This window comes from Cygnus atratus, chromosome 1, assembly GCF_013377495.2.
Source record: "Cygnus atratus isolate AKBS03 ecotype Queensland, Australia chromosome 1, CAtr_DNAZoo_HiC_assembly, whole genome shotgun sequence".
Lineage (NCBI taxonomy): Eukaryota > Metazoa > Chordata > Aves > Anseriformes > Anatidae > Cygnus > Cygnus atratus.
This window is the reverse complement of record NC_066362.1, coordinates 55,279,920-55,298,049: the sequence shown is the minus strand read 5'-3', so window position 1 is coordinate 55,298,049 and position 18,130 is coordinate 55,279,920. Positions and strand designations below refer to the sequence as shown.

The following is an 18,130-nucleotide window of genomic DNA, read 5'->3' as shown; positions in this document are numbered from 1 at the left end:
TAGCCATGGGCTAACACCTGGGCTTCCATAACTGCTGGTGCAATTTTATGTCCAGCCAGTGTTGCTCGAAGGTGAACAGGTGAATGCAGGTTAGAAAACTGTCAGGACACCTTCTGCTGAGGTCCTGGCCACATACTGTCTGGAGCCACAGGAGAGATGAGGCCTTGCTGGGGAAGAAATGGCATGGGCAGCACCCAGTGGTTGTCTTTGTCATGGCAGGGCTGTGTCCACCGCACCACGCAGAGAGCCCAAGGGCTCGTGTCTGGAAACAGCCGCTCAACAGCAGAGGTCTGCCCACGCCAGCTACCCTTTGTAGAACCTGTTAGCATACGCACAGTCACAGGACCACAACTTCCATTTCTCCAGCTTGCTTCCTCAATGCCTGGAGTCCTTCCCCGTTCTCAGCCTCAGGCAGCTCCACCGGTGGTTGTGAAAGCTGCTTGAGCTGTGTTGGAAGGGGAGCTCAGCTCGTGCCCCTCCACAGATGCATCGATTTTGTTTCATGCATATGGCGAGCCTCTGCTTCCTCTGCATTGCTGCATGTGACAGGGGACAGGGCATTGAACACACTGAGGAGGTAAAAGCTTTGCAACTGGAGAAGGAATAACAACTTGCTGTGAATTCAGTGGTTTGAGTGATGTTTGCAATATTTTAGAGAAGCTGGGTCCCAGTCTCAAGGGCTTTCTGTCCCTTGCCCACCCACAGGTACGTACCCTCACCTGAGACTGGTGCTCCTCTGGAGCAGTGCTGGCACAATTTGCATTTGTGGGGCTTGGGAAATTTGTCTGGCAGCTCACATGCAATGCAGGCATTTGTGGAACTCGCTGCCGCAGGATGTCCTCCAGGGTTGCTTTGCAGACACCAGCGGATAGTGTCTCCTATCACTGAACTGCTGTAGGCAGATCCAGCCATGCACTGCACTTGCGCAAGTGTCCCCAGCAGCAGGGTACTTTGGGGGCTGTGCTGTGGTGGGTTGATGCCAACACAACCCACGCCACCCCTCGGTGCAGGACGCAGCCTGGGATGCTCAGCGTCAGCGCTGCAGCAAGGAGAGGCGAGCTGGCTCAACTCCACGGCTTCCCCGTGCCCTCCTAGGACTGCAGGATTTTGCAGTGCCAATCATTTCACCCGGAGCCCTCCTCCCACCTGCGAGCGGTGGCGGTGGCAGCCACCCTGTAGCACTTCTGACTCTCGAGTCCCTGCAATGCATCAGCAAGGCAGGTGCTCACAGCTGCCAGATCCATCGTACCGCTGGGACCACTCTCTCCGGCTTAATTTTAGTGACTCGGAGGCAATTTGTCTGGACTGGTGACTCATTCCTCTCTCGCGCTTTTTTCTTTTTTTTTTCCCCTTCCCTCCCCCTTCCTGTTCTCGCTCTGCCTGTGCCTGGCAGCATGAGCAAGTGCGGGCACCGATATGACCACCTATGACGCAAGCTCCGGAGCGTTCGTGCAGAAATGTTTTAGTGCAAGGGTTTCCCCAGCACCCTGCAGGGACAGCCACCACACAGAGCAGTCCGAGTAAGGGTGTCCCCCCCCAAAGCTTGCAGAAGAGGCAAAGCTTTGCTAGGGGAGGAGAAAACTTTTTCAAGTGAACATGCGGAGCCCGAGAAGGGCAAAAGCCAAGGTGTAATTGCCCTGCTGCCTTTGTGTGGCACCATGTTTGCAATTCCTGGGCACCCCAGAACCAAGCTCAGAGTGGTCCCACCTGGGTATCCCCTTCCAAAGGATGGTTATGGCTAGCGGGTGCCTCCAAATGTTGCTCACTGCCATCCCGCTGTCCCCCGAGCTGCGACACACCAGAGGCATGGCAAGGATGTACGGTCTTTTTATTATGTCCTACTCACTACGTTGTGACTTCAAGGGGGGGGTAATGAGGAAGGGAAGGGGCAGCCGGGGTGTGGGGCAGTTGTGCAAACGGTCAAACCAGTGCTACAGACCCACAACAGTCTTTCAAGCCAGCAGAAGTGAGAAGCGCAGTGACTGCTGGAAGGTACTGAGCTCCGGGATGGTGGAGTCATCGCTTTCCTGCATGTCGGGCACAGCCTGGCATCAGAACGGGGCCGTGATCTGCAACCAAAACAAGGACAGGCCTTGCGAGACCCGCTCAGCTGTTCTCCTGCTCTCCCTCCCTTGGCCCCAGTGGTGGCAAGAGAAGGAAGGGGGCCAGGCCCCCGGATGGAAAGCTCTCGCTCTGCTCTCTCCTCAGGCTCTGGCCAAAGCTTTGTCTCCTTGAGTTGAAGGAGAAGGACAGGAAGGGACAATATGAGGAATAAAGGAGTCCTGGGGGTGCAGCTGCTGCTTGCCAATGCGAAGCCGTACAGAACATCCCCTGAGGTGAGCAGGCTCTGGTAAGAGGAAGGGCCATTTAGGCAATTTCCCATGAATAAGGAACAGCTTTTTTTTTTTTTTTTTTTTTTTTTTTCTTCCTTGTTTATAGGCAAAGGCTGCAGCTTTGCATAGCTCACAGCTGGCCATGCCCAGGGCAGTTTGGATGCTGTTCCCTCAGTGGCAGAAAGTGACAGACAGTCCTTTTCTGTGAGGGCAGGGGTAGGAAATCCTGGGCCTCCCTGCACCCGGAGATGGGGGCAAACCTTCACATGGGCAGGAAGGAAGAAGTGGACAAGGGGCCCATGTTCTCCATCCCACCATGTCCTGTCCTGTCCCGAAGCAGGACTGCTGTTTCCCTCTTGTTCTCTGAGGGTGACCCATCCCACCAGGCACAGCAAGTCCTAACCATCTGGGTCCAGGAGCAGGAAAGGGCCACCGGTATCCTCCCCAGAGATCCCTCTCACACTTACTCTCCTAGAGGAGGCTGCATGCTCGTTTCTTTGTCCGAGTGGGCTGTGGACAGAGGACTGCTCGGATGGCCTCATCAAACACCGTCTTGAGGCCGCGCTGCGTCAATGCTGAGCATTCGAGGTATTTCACGGAGTCTGTTGGGAGGAAAGCAGGTGCCGTAATGAGTAGGAAGAAGACTGGGGTAGGCAGTCGGGGTATCTGGGAGTTTGCTGTGAAGGGTCCTGACTCAGAAGAGAACCAGTGCAGGAGGAGGAGGAATACCACAGATTGCTGTCAAGCAGAGAGAGATGCACGTGCCTGTGTCAGTGAACATTTCTGGCTCTGATCACCTCACCGCCACAGCACCCTCCTCCCTCAGTGCCCGTTTTGCAGACAAGGTCCTGAGGCACATGCCTGAACAACACTTGAATCTCATCTTGAGACAAGGCCTCAAGTCTCCGCAGGCTTCAAGTGTCATTCAGACTGCCTGGCCTCAAGCACCTTCGGTGGCATCTTAAACCACATAGCGCCTCCTTTTTGGGACTCTGGGCTCCAGAATTGTCAGAGATCTCATGCAAGGCACTTGGCTCTTGCCCAGACTGAATAGATAGGGCTTGTGTGACCAAATCCATTAAGCATTGGCAGGAAACACTTCACTCACTCAGGCACTAGTGACTTCAGGGCAAAGCTTTCCAGCTGTACAAGACCAGGGCTTGCCTATTCCCCAGTCCTGTAGTCGAAGCAGAGCCATCGCATGAGGCTGGCTATGATACCCTGGTTGGCCACCCTCTCCTCTAAACTCCCACTTGAAAACTCCTCCCTCAAGCTGTGTTTCTCTCCCTTTCTGCTCTCTCTGCCTGCTGCATCTGAGGGGTTACCAGGCACAGGCATTGGTGCATGTCCCAGAAAGCAGGAAGGGGCTGACATCCAGAGATGGGGTGAGATACATGTAGTATGTGGGGTTGCATGCATAAACCCCGCTTATCAGAGGCAGGAACAGGAAGCTGCAGTTGCAGCTCTTCCTGAGAGATGTTAGAAAACTCAGTCTTCCGCCTATTTCCGGAAGGCCTCTGCCCACACAGCAGCTGCGGCTTTCACAGAAAAGTATTGGCCCAGATAGAAACAGCAGAGTAAACGGAGAGCAGAGCATGCAAGTGTGTATGTAGGCACTTGCATATGTGTACTGCATGTGTGTGGAGGGTGGCATCCAGAGAGGGGCAGCAGACAGAGGTTTGAGGTGCTGAGGTTTCGTCAAGGAGCAGACCTCCTTCCTGAGCCTCCCGAAGTGCATTTTGCCCTTCATGTGTCTCCCTGTTTCCCTCAGAAATATCTCTAAGGAAGCCACATTAGGTTGAGGGGAAGCCTTTATCTTCTGCCTCTCTCCTTTCAGTAGGCCCAAGATGTTGCCTGCAAGCACATACCGATTTCCTTGGCCAGGGCAAGACCCTGAGGATACGTAATGGGGGATAGCTTCTTCTCCTTCAGCTTCTCAATGGTGTCCTTGTCATCACGAAGATCCAGCTTTGTGCCCACAAGTATGATGGGAGTGCTAGGGCAGTGGTGCCGCACCTCAGGAAACCACTAGTGAGGGAGCAAAAGGGCAGAGATGAGAGACTAAACCACATGTATTCACATGCACGGGGAAACAAAGAGGCACCCCTGAAAAAAATCCAGCAAGATAGCTGACACCCTGTCCTTCCCCACTGCCCTTCCATCCAGTGTTGGACACTACAGCCTGGCCCAGACCAGCCTGTTTCCAGGTCCACAGACATAATCCTTCACATGGAGCTCAAAGCATGAATCGAGTCCCTCAGGCACTGAAACATCAGAGCAGGGGAATAGTGAGGGGTGAAAGGAGAGGCAGTGCTGAGCACAGTCTACTAAGCAAAAGCACAAGCTGTTTGCCATCAGTCACAGCTCCCTGAAACCCAAGGAGAAACTTGAAAGGTGTTGGAAGGAAATACTACGTTTTAATTCCTTCTGACTGACACACAAAAAAAGGACATTACCTCTCTAGGTCTAGACATTGCATTAGCAGTCTCCACCCACAGTCACTCTCTTTGCAAGACCAACACCAAGCTCACCCTCCACAACCCCTGAAGGACCAGGATACACCGTCTCACCTTAGCACGGACGTTTTCATAAGATGCTGGGCTGACAAGGGAAAAGCAGATCAGGAAAACGTCCTGTAGACATACAACCATGGTGCAGAGTTAGGATGAGCACATGGGATTGCTATACAGGAGGCAGGGAAGGGACAGCAAAACTGAGTGTGCACCAAAGAGGGTCATGTTGGGGAAAGCTGTCTCTCACTATCTAACACAGTCCAGACTGCTGCTGATTGTCTCTAGAGGAGAGAAGAATATTTGCTCCCCTGACTCATGGTAACCATAGCCACCGCTATCAGAAGAGCCAAAATGTTAACTACAAGGATGGGGTTTTTGTGGTAGGCACACTCATCCTCATGGGAAACGGTCTGACAGGATCCTGTTCATTTCTCATAGAAAGCCAGATAGTTTTCAGGACAGAATAATTTTGCCTGCTGCTGAGACAAAACTGAGTTCAACCCCAAAAGTGCACATTCAGGAGGCAAATGAGGCAGAGGATGTTAACCACATAAGCACTTTTCCTGGGCATGGCAGAAGTTAGGCTTCTATTAGAAACAAAACAAAGCCAAACCCCAAAGCCAAACCCTTCAGGGCTATATTTCTTCTATCCAACTTCAGCTATCTTAAACAAGAGCGTCAGGCCCAACATTGCCATACTTCTACAGCCACCAGGGGCTCAGAAAAATTTTCCCTACCTGTGCTTGGCACATGTCCCATAGTGGGTGCAAACACGTTGTTGAGAAATATGCATGTTGAGAAATATGCACTGACTGCAGAAGGAGCCTAGGCAAGCAGCTTATATCAGGCATCTGACTTTCAGGTGGCTGAACCTAGCTGAAACAAACTGTGCCCTCAATTCCTAGTCCTTTTGGTTGCAATGGCAACCTTCAGACCAATGCCTGAGGCAGCGGGGTCTTTCTGCACTTGCTAAGAGACTGCTTGGAACAACATCCTTCAGGGGAGGTGACCTTGAAATCCTAAAATCACTCTGACAATGTGGTGAAAAACTGGTGAACACGGTATCTGATAAGAACCATCCGTTTGTTCTGTTAGAGGCTTGGGCTGAGTTGAGGCACCAGTGGATCAAATACATGTGTCCACACACCTGATTTCTTGTAAAGGTCAGAGGCCAGCATAGGGGTTCATAGGAATGTGGAAAGCTCCTGCCTCAGCTCCAAAATTCCCTGAGCCACTTGGGCTTCATAAGAAGGGCATTTTTTCACCAGAGCTGTGTAAGGCATCTAACCCCACCTTGAAATCAGTGTCAGGTGGACTCAAAAGTATCTTTGAGGATCTGTTTTCTTGCTGAGTTATCCCAGTAATGACATTTAGATGAAGGCTCCAAAACTCCCATAAATGCCTTTTACCTTTAGGGTTTCCAGGCACTGTGTATCAACATAAATATTCTCAGAAAAGGGCGGAAAGAGAAGGGAACAATCCCGTCACAGCTGTACGGCAAATGCTGATTTTCAAGCAGGTAAAGGAAATATATCTGAAAGAGGAACAAGGGAGGAGGAGCATGGAATGTGACTCACCGTCTGTGGGTAAGAAAGAGGCCTCAGCCTGTCATAATCCTCTTGTCCGGCAGTATCCCATAGTCCCAGATTTACAGGCTTGCTGTCAACCATCACATTGGCGGAATAGTTATCGAACCTGAAATGCAGAGACATATGCCATGGATCAAAAACTAGAAGAGGGAGCTCTTCCAGTGGGGCAAAAAAACTCACTGTATGCACCCCAGGGCAAAGCATAGTGATTCCTCTTCTCAGCTCACATGGCTGATGCTGTTTTCCTGTGAACCTCTACCTGATAGAATTTCCACTCAACATCAGCCTCCTCCCCATCACCCAGCTGTCCTCAACAGGTGCCTGGCTGCAGCTCCACCTTCTCCATCTTGCACGCTGATCAATAAACTTGTGAGTTTCCTGCTTATCTCCTCAATGTCCTTCCCACAACCATTCCCACTCTAGCCAAGTCCCCATGCTTTTCATTTGTGCTCTAAACCATGGATTTATCCTTGAGAGTGGGGAAACAACACATGTCTCTGTAACTGTCCCAAAGCCCTGCACTCCTCAACACTTCTGCTGGAGCAGAGGTCAATATACCCAGGTGTGCTCCCTTCCTCTTTGAAAGCATAAAATGAAATATTTGAGAACAGCTGTCAGGATTGCATGCTTGGGAAAAAAGACATATTGCCAAAAATGTTTTTTACATCCACAGAGGTGTTTTGCCCTGGGTTCTCAGAAAAATTTCTTTCCTGTTCTTTTTGCTATATCTTTTCATAAGCTTCATGAAGAAAAACAGATAGTAAGGAACCAATGCAAAGACCTTTTGAATGTGCTCATGGCACACACTGCCATTGTAAGATAAGCCATACTGCCCAGGGGCATAAAATGGCCTCCATTCCCCATCTCCAGCCACAAGTCTCAGGCATAAAGAGAAATGGTCTGTGGCCCACTATATGCACGTCCACTTCATGGCCACCTGCCAGGAAGGGATGATGTCCTTGCAAAAATGAGATTGAGGTGAGATGGGTTCTTGTTGCCGCAGTTATTATTGCAGCCTCTGTTGCAAATTGGTCTGGAAAAAAATAAGTGAGGCTCTGAGGTTTTCCTGCACCTGAACTGGCAGTGTGACACACTCTTTCTCCCTCCTCAGGGAGTGTGTAGTCATACTCCACACCCCAGTGGTAAGGTACGAGTATGCATGGTTTGTATCTCCAAACATATCCCACGTAACGGGGGGAGACAAATGCATCTGACCACTCAGCCAAAGGCAGCCCTAAGCTTGCTACCTATTCCACACATCTGCTGAATTGCATAGTTCTTCTGCTCTGGCATTTATCTGAATCCTTTACTCTTACCACCAGGGTTATCATGGCCTGCTCCAATAACATTACCTTGAACAATGAAGGTGTGCGGACCCCTGTCCAGACAGTCACCTTCTCCTGGGTCTGGTCCCATTTTTGTAGCCTGTTGCCTAACTGGTTCGCCTAGCAAGACTCCACCTGCTACTTGTAAACTTAGCAGGCAGGTAGACCCTTGGGTTGGTTTATGTTTCCCAAATATCCCATTTATACTAGGGTTTTGTAAGGCCATTGTGCTGAAACGTGAATGACAGACCAGAAGTGCAGAGGCACCTTCGTTGGTTTGGCAGCTCTTCCTCTGCTGGCCTGGAGATTGCAACCCTGCCTTCAGAGTGCAGAACAGGGCTTTCTGCACCCCTCTGCACCCTGCTTTCCCACCTCCCACCCACCCCAGGACTGCGGATGTGTCACTCACACAGTAGGGATGTATTCTCCTGGGAAGGCATTGGTGGTGTAGCTGATAAGGAGGCAGGTTTTCCCCACAGCTCTGGAAGAGAAAGAAAAAACATAGCAGGGAATAATGGTAGTGCCATCAGTCTTGCTAGGGTGAGATGAGGATGGGGAAATCCTTCCATGCCTCAAAGTTAGCCCTGTTAGAAAACCCCTGAAAGGAAAAACACATTCACAGGACCTGACAACGTGTAGCCATAGGACAGACAACTGGTAGGAAGGAAGACAGGATGTCACCCAGAGCTGTTTGTTGACTTTAAGCACAAAGGCTTGTTTTTATGCTTTGGTACAGAGATCACTCAGCCAAAATGCATCCACTCCGAGCTGGGGGTGAGACCATTTTCCAGAGCGTGCACGGTGCTGCACAGTCATAGCCAGGATATACACGTAGTGACTTGGTGCAGGAGTGTCAGAGCTAAGGCTGTCTGCAGCCTTGCCCGTCTGCACCATCCACGGGCTGCTGCAAACTGCAACATCACCCACACCAGAAGCCGCCAGCAGCCAGCAAGGTGCCTCTCCTTGTGGCTGCCTGCGGTGTTTCTGCGCATGTAGCTCGTGCTTCCTCTCTCCTCAGCCTCCCCCACCCACATGCTGCAGCAGGGTGGAGAGCAAATAAGATGGGGTAGCAGCAGCACAACCCAGGCTGGGTGAGAGCACTGGTGTGACAGAGAAGGGAAATGGGCAGTCAGTCAAGGGGAGGAGGTGTCATGGGCAAGGCGAAGCCTGTGGTGAGGTATAAAAGAAGTAGAGAGAAATTCCAAGAAGATAAAGCAGCCAGGGCAGGTATGGGAAGAAGAATCCTTTTCCTGCTGAGCTGTCATTTCTCAGGTCTGTGTGGCCTGGGAAAGCCTGGCCAGGCTTCAGTTTCAGCATGTGCAAAGTGGAAATGGGAAGAGCAACCTCCATCCTCAGCCTGTGACCACAGTTGCAGGATCAAGGAGATGCCTTTTCTGGGGGAAGAGCCCAAGTCCTTCTGGTGGAGTCACTCCTGCTGGCCGTGCTCTGACTCTTTTTTCCTCCCTCTGCCACCTCCCTTTCTGAGCTCCTCCTCTCCGAGTTCCCTCTTTCCCTAGCTCCCCTGCTTTCCTCTTGTTATAGAGATATTGGAGTGCCATGGAGGCTTCCTGAAACTGTGTAGGGAATGGCTCAGGAGATCTATGGGGTTGGGGGGTGTGAGTTAGTGATGGAAGGGAGAACAGTTCTGAATTAGTCTGATTGAACCAAGAGGAATATGAAGAGTCAGTGAAGGGGTGAAGGTTATGGCAAAGCTATTGAGAGATGTGGGGTTAGTGATCTGTACACGTGCAGGTTCCTGGGACTGAATTCAGGGAGCGCTAAGAGGTTGATGGTATGTGATGGAGAGGCCTATGGGGCCAGAACAGCTATGGGAGAACATGAGGGGTTTTAGTTAAGTGATGGCAGAAGGTCCTGTGGTCAGTAAGGTTGGTCTGTGGCAGGGTGACAGGGTTGGTATGGCTGGGAGGGAGGTGAAGGGAGGTGAAATGAGACCTCAGAGCGATGGGGGATGACGGGACTTCTGTGTTGCAAGATGGAGGGTGGAGAGGTGCAGCGTGTAGATAAACAAAATGATGGGGTAGATGACAGATTTAGGAGGGGTTGAAGTGAGAGGGTCTGAGAGCAGGACGCGTAGTGGGGTTAGCCTTGTTATGAGGGAACGGTGCCTTGAGGGGTGGTTACAAGAGTTGTGGCAATGGGTGAAGGGGAAGCCATGGGTTAACAAGGCAATGGTTAAATGCCTGGTGGCCTTATTCATCCAGTTCTAGCTTGCAGCTTTCAGGGGACTTTGCTGAGAGGTAAAGATGTTTCTGTGGGGCTGTCTCCTTCCTTCTCCCTTCTCCCTTTCCCCTGTCCCCTTCCCCCAGCCCCTGAAAATATGTCTGACATTTATTGTTATGTTTAAAGACTTCTTCCTCCCCGGGGTAGTTTTGAAGGAGGAAGTGACTGTGGGGAGCAGGGCTGCTGCAAATGTCTTTTCATCTGCTACCTGATAGCTGCCCCAGATAACAGTCTGGCCAGCTCCTAGCTGGGAAATGAATTAACCGACTCCGTGCCAAATGTCCTGCCCACCTGCTGGGCTCTGCTCCCCTCATCCACTCATCCCACAGGGCAGGGGGACCGCAGACGTGGTCCCCCACACCTCCCTTCTTCTCCACCTAGATCGAGCCATTTCCAAGGACCACAGGATGTGGGCAGAGCCGCCACAGTGCTGTGAAGGCCAAGTCGGGCTGCCTCCCCCTCCCAAAGGGGTACACACCTGTGCCCACCTCAGTGCAAGCACCTCCTCCTGGTGCCCACAGAAACCCCTTGCCAAATGTTCTCCCCGACACCCTGAGGCGGAGACAACACGTCGAGAAAAGCTGAACACACAGACGCTAGAGATCAGGACCACAGTGCCCTGTCCTCTCCCAGCCCCAGTGAGCAGATGGCTTTCAAGGAGCCATTTCCCTGCAGGAGAGCACTTGCACCTCTCAGGTTTTCAATCTGACTCCTGCCTACAGGTTGAGCCTGGCAGCGATGCCACAACCTCCCGTGTGTGGGCCAGATCTGCCAGGCCCGTGAAGGACAACCCCACTTTCCATGCCCGTTTACAGATGCCCTTCAAAATGTCCTCTCCTCTACCCTCCCCCAGCCTCCTCAGAGGTAAGTTCCTCACCCTGGTGAAGGAACAGAGAGTAAGAAAGGCAACACAAGGCTGCGAGAGGTCAGCAGCAAGCCTGGGGAAGTCTCACCAGGCAGTGACCTTCTTCCTCGCCCCTTGCCACCACCCCTTCCTCCCTGCACCCACAGAAAAAGAAGGGGGTACATACCCATCTCCCACCACGACACACTTGATGGCTTGCATGTCCCTGGGCCCGTGGCAGAGGACAGTGCCTGGGGCAAAGGAAAGTCAGGCCAAGGCAAACAGCAGGGAGACAAAGGCAAATGTGAGTATCAGACCTTGAGCTGAGGCGAGTGGCAGGTTGCAGGGAGGGAGGAAATGGAAGAGGGAACTTTACTCAATCGCCCTCTGGTCCCTCCTCCCCTCCCACCACTGCTCTGCAGCCCAGGCCGTTAGCTGAAGGCGGGGCATGCATGACTTTGTGGTTTGGGAGATTATTGCTGTCATTTTTTTCACCCCGCGTGTCTCAACCCACTCCCTTCCTGCCCCATCCCAGCGGACAGCTGGGGGCACCAAACTGCTTTTACATGGGAGCCAAACAAAGCTTAGAGAGGGGTGAGAGACTGGAGGGGTGGACTTCCCCCTCCCTCCTTCATCATCCAGACTTTGGAGGAGGTGTAAACAGGGAAGGAAGTCTGCAGTGGGAGCTGGGGAGGAATGAAGACCTGGGGTAATGAGGATTTCTCAGGTCTTCCCAGAATCCGTGAGTGTCAACGACAAAATGTCATGAGGAATAATAATTTCTGTGAAGGCTGAAGAAGGAACTTAAGTGGCCTCTAGGAAGCAGCAGCCACCCCACAGCTGCTCTGTCCCACAACTCCTGTGGTGATAAGGTCCTGTCGCACCTCCCCACCTGCCCCCAGATTACTAGTACAAAGAAGTATTGGCTCTGTCTACGTGTAACTCAAACACATCAGAGGATGCAATGAATATTCTCTCTTCTGCTGCTACTATAAAAGCCAAGACTGGTGGAACAGAGAAGTTCATGTAAGCCAATTTCTCCTTACCAACCCTCCCTGCAACTTCTGTGCAAAAGCAGCCAATGAGAGCTGCTGCTAGACCTCCTTCATCTTGTGCTCAGATAAGAGTTTAAAGCTAAGCAATAAGGAGAGGCAAAGCCTGAAGAAAGAAGAGACATGGAGCAGAAAGGTGGCTCTGATCATTCTAGGAGGCTCTAGTCCTTCCTTTTGCCCCTCAAAATGAGGGTCTGGAAGCTTCTCCTTCCTTCTCCCTTGCAATGCTAAGCCTGGAAAAGAGCACGTGTCTATATGCCTCTGTGCCCCGCAAACTGATGAGTGGATGGGCAGGAGATGCGCTTTAGAGAAGAAGGGATATGGTGACACAGAATTAATTAGAATTTCCAATTTTGTCAGGAGGTCAGTTAGACCAAGAACAGGGGGCATTAAGTTGGGATGTTCCTGAAGGAAGGGATGCCGAGGGAAAGTGCTTTTTTCAAAGGTTGGTGACCTTTGTGCTGAAGCAGCCATGGGAGGCTGTTGGAACTGACCTGCTCAGGAGGACAGCTCTCCCATCCATCACACAGTGCTGGCTGCAACCCAAAAACATTCAACCGTGGAAAGTTTCCAAGTCTTGCGGCTATTTCAGAAGCACAAAACTACCAGCTGTACTAGGTGTTCCCTCTGTGGGTGGTAGGGAAGAGGGGGAAAGGAAACCCACTGACTCCTTTGCAAGAGCAGGAACAGGCTGTGGAAATGAGGGGAATACAGGTCAGAGGACAGAAGAGAATCACAAAGGTTGCTATCGGGAAACTAGCAGTAGGAGCTGGGAACGGCAGGCAGGTGCAGAAATATAGTGGGCCAGGAGGTAGGGACTCTGTCAGATTAGAAGGCAGGTGTACCTGGTTCTAAAGAATGATACTGGTGGATGAAAAAAAATTACCCAATATTTAGAGCTTGAATCTGGACAGGGATTCTCAAATGAAGCCCTGCTGGTAGAGCTAGTAGTGTATCCCATCCTAACCCCAGATCCTCACCCAGCAAGTGTCAAGGTAGGCCTGCAGGCTGTAGAAAGAGAACTGTAGCTAGTCTGCAAAACCAGCAAAATGTGAAGTGCAACCCATGGGCAGTTTGTTGGCACACGGGGCACAGTTATCTGAGAGAAATTCTGAGCTTGACATCAGTCCATTTGTCAAAAAGGTTTGGAAAGCTGTGACACATCTCAGTTGGAAAGTTTTGGGACGTCTGATGGGAATTTGCTCCCCAGGCAACTGGACACACTGGGAACTCTCTGTGGCAGATGTCTGGGTGAAAACTGAGGTCTCTGGGATCCTGAGGGTTCTGGGAGCTGGGGACCCTAGGGATTCAGGGAGCTCTAGGTTGGGCAGACAGCCTGGGACAGAAAACAAATTCTTTCCTGTGTATTTTTGAAACTGCATTTGGAATCACCTTATCCAGAAGAACATTTTTGTTTACAACAGAGCTTTTCTCTGAAGGTTTCAAATAACCCCAAGGTGCTTGGGTAGATGTAGGGTGGGAAGAACAGAGAGTGGACACCTGGGGTGGGAAGGATGGAGGCTAAAGAGAAAAGGCATGGAAAGAGCTGGAGAATATATTGAGTGCTACCTGGGACAGAGTGACCTGCTGACTGCCAGCATGTGCTTTTGTCCTTGCAGTCCTGCACAGGGGCCTGTGAGATTGGCAGCACGGAATGGAGAGGGTAAGAAGAAGACGTGTTAAAAGCAGTCAAGGAGGAGGGACTGCTGATACTCATATCCAGGTGAGCCCCATTTCATGGCCGCTGTAGTTCTGTGTGGCCAAAAATGAGCAGTGAAAGTCCTGGTAAAATGATGTATGTCCATCCCCCTCCTGAGCAAATCACTTTTGAAAGACAATTGCCTGTTACTGCTATGGATAGCCAGTTTTCTTCCAGGTCGGAGATCTGTGCTCTGAATCTAAATGCATCTGTCCTCTGCCAAGAGCTACGTAGAGGAACAATAGGGTTTTACATAAAGGTTTTTAATGGTTTTCTTTCTATCATATTTAAATTATTAAAAATGGGATATTACATTCAAATAGTATGCCTTATAACAGCTCTGAGAACAACTAGTACCTGCTACATTAAAACCTCTAAATTGTGCATGCTGAAGGAAAGGGAAGGAAACTGCAGGAAATAGCCATGTAACCCTTAAGTGAGCACATACAGAGCTGCTGCTGCTGCTTTGATGTGCTCTTACACCACCAAGAGGTGCTCTTGACATGAGTTTCCCTCTGCATGTGAAGCGGGGTTGAGGGAAGGCAGGCACCCCTCTGGGGTTTCTTGTTCCCTTTGCTGAGTTTGAGGAAGACGTTATGGGAAAGAATTGCTCAGTGGGATGATTCTGCTCTGAGACACTTCCAGGGCTCTGGGTTTGCACAGCACCCATGTGGGATGGTGGGCAAGGGAGATGCGTAACATTAGCACTTTACCCCCAGAAAAATGCAAAGCAAAGAGGAATTTGGGTCATTCCACCTCTCCCCCTTTTTCTGTGGTGTTCTGTTCTCTCGGTGAGGACACAAAAAGGATCAGGGGCCTCTTTCAGAGCTGTTTGAGCTTCACAGCCCTGCACAAGAGGGCAGAAGCTGAGCAGGAGGCTTGTGCTTCAGCACAGAAGGAGTGGCAGGGAAATCCTTTCCTGGGGGGAACATGGGTCTCATTTCTTTGCATACAAGGGCCATGGCCTCAGAAGGTATTCTTATTACCCTGGTCCCTGATATAATTATTTTATATGACCTATTGCTCAGGCAATTCTGTGTGGCCAAGAGACATTTTCTGTGTGTGCTGGGCCTCCACCAAGGAAGACATTAGCTTGCTTCAGCATGGCTGAGCTGCAAACTGTCCCTCTTGCTATATTCCCCTTTTGCCTCTTCCCACTTCCCCATTCACACAGCTTCATACCATCTGTCTCCTGCTTTTAGTTCTTTCTTTGCTTCTATTCTTCTCCAAAGCTCCCACCCCTCCCTTTTGCTGCCCCCCTCTCCCCTCACTTCTGTGGTTTCCCACTAACTGCCACGTTTCTTTGAGAGCCTGCCCTGAATTCAGAGCTCAGATCATAAGTGGAACAGGGCGATGCATCTCAGGCCATGATGCTCTTTCTGATATGGCCATACCAGGGGTTCTCTATCCTAAATTTACTCCGTCAAGCAAAAGTTGATAAAAAACTGAAGTTTCCAATCCAGTTGCACTGAACACAAACTGCCTACGTTTATGACATAACTCAAAAGTAACTCAAGCTCAGAAGTAACTCAACTTGCAAATGGTGTTTATTTAGTCTTGGACCTGTCATGTTCATGGGCTTTCCTGAAGACCAGCCCTACTGAAGCTGGGGGGCAGCTGGTCCATACATTTTATTGTGGAGACAGGTCTGTCTTCTGGCTGTGACCACTCTCAGCTTTGCTGGTTTGGGGCAAAATAGTTGGTCCACTGCCAACCTCTTTTCTGGAGCACTGAGAGGGGTTCCACTCCTTCATCTCTTCTCCATTGTGTGCCTGGGTAAGCAGAAGACCTTTAAGGATCAAGGTCCTTGTGAGGGCTGATTCGTACTTGCACTTCCCTCACTTGAGAAGTTGTTTGCAGACTCCTAAATCACACTGAATTTTTTATGGCTTGGCCTTATCAGCTTCTCTGTACTTTTGCATGTCCCTGGTGATTCTGATATCAGTTTCCATTCTTACAGACACTTTGTTTTCAGCTGGTGACAGCCTCCACATCACTGATACTACTGTTACTTAATGCTGATAAATATAGATCAATATCTGACCGAGCATCTTTTCTCACTAGTTGCTCACGTGGTTCAACGGAATTTTTCACCTGTCTGTTGTTGTGGGGAGGTAACAGAGACTAGAGTAGAGGTGTAAATTCTAATTTAGTGTCAAATGCTTGACTTAGATCTCTTGCGTGCTAGCAGTCTTCATGCTTTATCAGTTGTTAGATAAACTGTTTTGTAAAACCAGATCTAATATGTCTTTTCACGGTAAGCTAGAATCTTCTAGGAAAGCTGCATGAGGGAAGTGAAAAGAGCTGTTCAGAGTACTAAGGAGGTCTATAGCTACTCTTTTACAAGACTAATATTTCCTGAACTACGAAAATAAAATCTTCCACTTGACTTCTACATTTCTGCAAAGGCGTAAAGCCTTAAGATTGCTGCACATCTGAATACAAGAAAAAATACTTCTGGCTCATCATTGAAGTTTATCAGACACCAAGCAAACCTCCTGTAATCTCTACAATATTTTATTTCCTTTTCTTTCCCCCCCATGGCCTTTTATAATCACCATCTTTCTAACTCAAAAATAAATTAATTCTAGTTTGTTGAACTAGTAAAAGCATTTGAGAACAGCCTATTTCGGGTACTCTGCACTAGTAACTTTACTTTCTGCCTTCACATTTCCATCCTGAGTTATTGCTCCGGCTGTCAGTCTGTGTTGCTTCTTGCAATTATTCTATTTGTTATATGAAAAACTGTGTTTTTGTCTTTTCTCTAGTACTGCTTTACCTTGGATCACCTCCTGAAGAGGCTATTGAAGTTGTACAAACCTGTACTTTGTCCCTCTGTGCATGGTTGTTGTAATAGTTGACATTGTCAGCACAGAAAAATATACAGCATTGGCATTGTCACTCTTTTTATCCCCTTGAAAGCAGTAGGAATTAGTTGTATTACATAATTATTTTAAGCTTATATCAATAGTCTGCCTAATGTACCAGGCCTGATGAGATGAGAACTGCTGGTCCAGCTGGGATGCCCCATTACAAACTCTCCCACCTCTTGCCTGCACAGCCCCAGCCTGATATAACCATGGCTGGAAAGGATGTGCAGTGGCAGTAGCAATTACTGGATCTAGCCCCAGTCTGCTATCAAAAGTGCTAATTTCCAGGGATTTGTCTCTTCTTCTCCCTGTTCTCAGCAGCTCAGGAGAAGAACTGCTTCTCATGTGGGCTGGTAGGTGTGAAAAGTGATAGGAGAGGACAAAAAGGGCCAAATCCCAACCCAACCCAAGACATATCCGACCTGTCCCAGTCCCCTTAACTTACCTTGATGCTAAGTAGGCCCCACAATACCCCCCTTGCCTCCCAGTCTTCTTGTTCCCTCATTGACACCTCTTCTTGCTTGGCTAAGAAAACTTTGTAGCTCTGGTTCAGGCCTGTCTTTGAGCAAGGAGTCACCAGTCCCATCTCTATCCTTTGCCTTGTTAAAATAATCTCTGCTGCCTGGAAAATGTTCGTTGGTTCTTCCTCTAGTCTCCTGTTTTTCCAGGAAGTGCATTACTCGATGAGACATGCCCTTGATGTGATCTGGGCTACTCTTTTCACAGATGTTGCAGTAGTCAACATAGTGGTTTTCTTCGAATGTATAGGCCACATGCACTCTAGATTTCTCTAGGAGAAATATGCCAGAATCAGTGCCCAATGTAAGAGCTGATGCCCTGAATGTAAGTATCTTGCAGCATAAGCTGATTTTTGCTGCATGTCAAATTTTCCTTGCTTAGTCTGTATGTGAGCCAGGCTCCATCTATGCTGACCTTACTGACAACACCAGTGGGAGAACCCACGTACTCTGAGCCACTGGCTATGGCATAGCTCTGACCACACAGTAAAACATTTAATTCTCATCTCCCCTAGGATCCATTTGATGTTTCTATAGCCCTGGGGTAAAGCTAAGTTTTATCACATGCTTGCTGTCTTGCTTGTTTGTTTGCTTACTTGCTTCCTTCCTCCCTTCTTCGTCTCTCTCGCTCTTTCTGTCTTTGTTTTTTCCTTTGTCTGCCCACTCTTTTTTCACTTGAAATAATGAAAGGCTTGTGTTGTAGCTCTTTCATGGTATTTTCATGCCACGAGCACAGAAAATGTGTTACATACTTAAGGGCATTTCCAGATGCATTGCTGGTTGTGATAATGTTACTAACCACCTGCGTTCACCACAAATTGTCTGTCTGGGGTGCTCAAGCTTGTTAACTTATCATTTGGGTCTAGGATTCCTAAAGAGAAAAACCACTTGTTTCCTCCAGGGTAAGCCTGGAACCATATCAGTTTGTGTGCCATGTGAATGGGTGAGGGAATAAGGGCATGGAGGGGGAGATATAATTACCCTGCACTTTGGAAAGAATGGGAGATGCTCTACGCTTACTATAGTCACATGATCCTGTCTCCCTTCTTGTGCTCCCTCATGAGAAATATCTCTTGCAGGTGTTTCATTATTACATGGAATAAAATTATGCAGTTTTCTAATGGTATATACCCTAGTCAGACTCCT

The 18,130-nt window shown here is 49.5% G+C and overlaps 1 protein-coding gene across 1 annotated transcript; it reads right to left on the bottom strand.

Annotated features, from left to right (window-relative positions):
- Positions 1-1,812: 1,812 nt before the first annotated feature.
- Positions 1,813-11,257, bottom strand: RAC2 (Rac family small GTPase 2). Its single transcript, XM_035551994.2, has 7 exons — positions 11,033-11,257; positions 8,170-8,241; positions 6,424-6,541; positions 4,904-4,966; positions 4,202-4,361; positions 2,801-2,935; positions 1,813-2,069 (listed from the first exon to the last, which is right to left on the bottom strand). The coding sequence occupies exons 1-6, from the start codon at positions 11,065-11,067 to the stop codon at positions 2,805-2,807; spliced, it is 579 nt and encodes a 192-aa protein (XP_035407887.1). The 5' UTR covers positions 11,068-11,257; the 3' UTR covers positions 1,813-2,069; positions 2,801-2,804.
- Between the last annotated feature and the right edge of the window lie 6,873 nt (positions 11,258-18,130).

Bases quoted from the DNA above. Each gene is read 5' to 3' on its own strand.
- RAC2 (XM_035551994.2), bottom strand. From the start codon at position 11,067: ATGCAAGCCATCAAGTGTGTCGTGGTGGGAGATGG. The intron at 4,362-4,903 runs GTGAGACGGTGT...CTCCCTCACTAG, and splicing joins ATGAAAACGTCCGTGCTAAG to TGGTTTCCTGAGGTGCGGCA. The intron at 2,936-4,201 runs GTATGTGCTTGC...TCCTCCCAACAG, and splicing joins TGCCCTGGCCAAGGAAATCG to ACTCCGTGAAATACCTCGAA.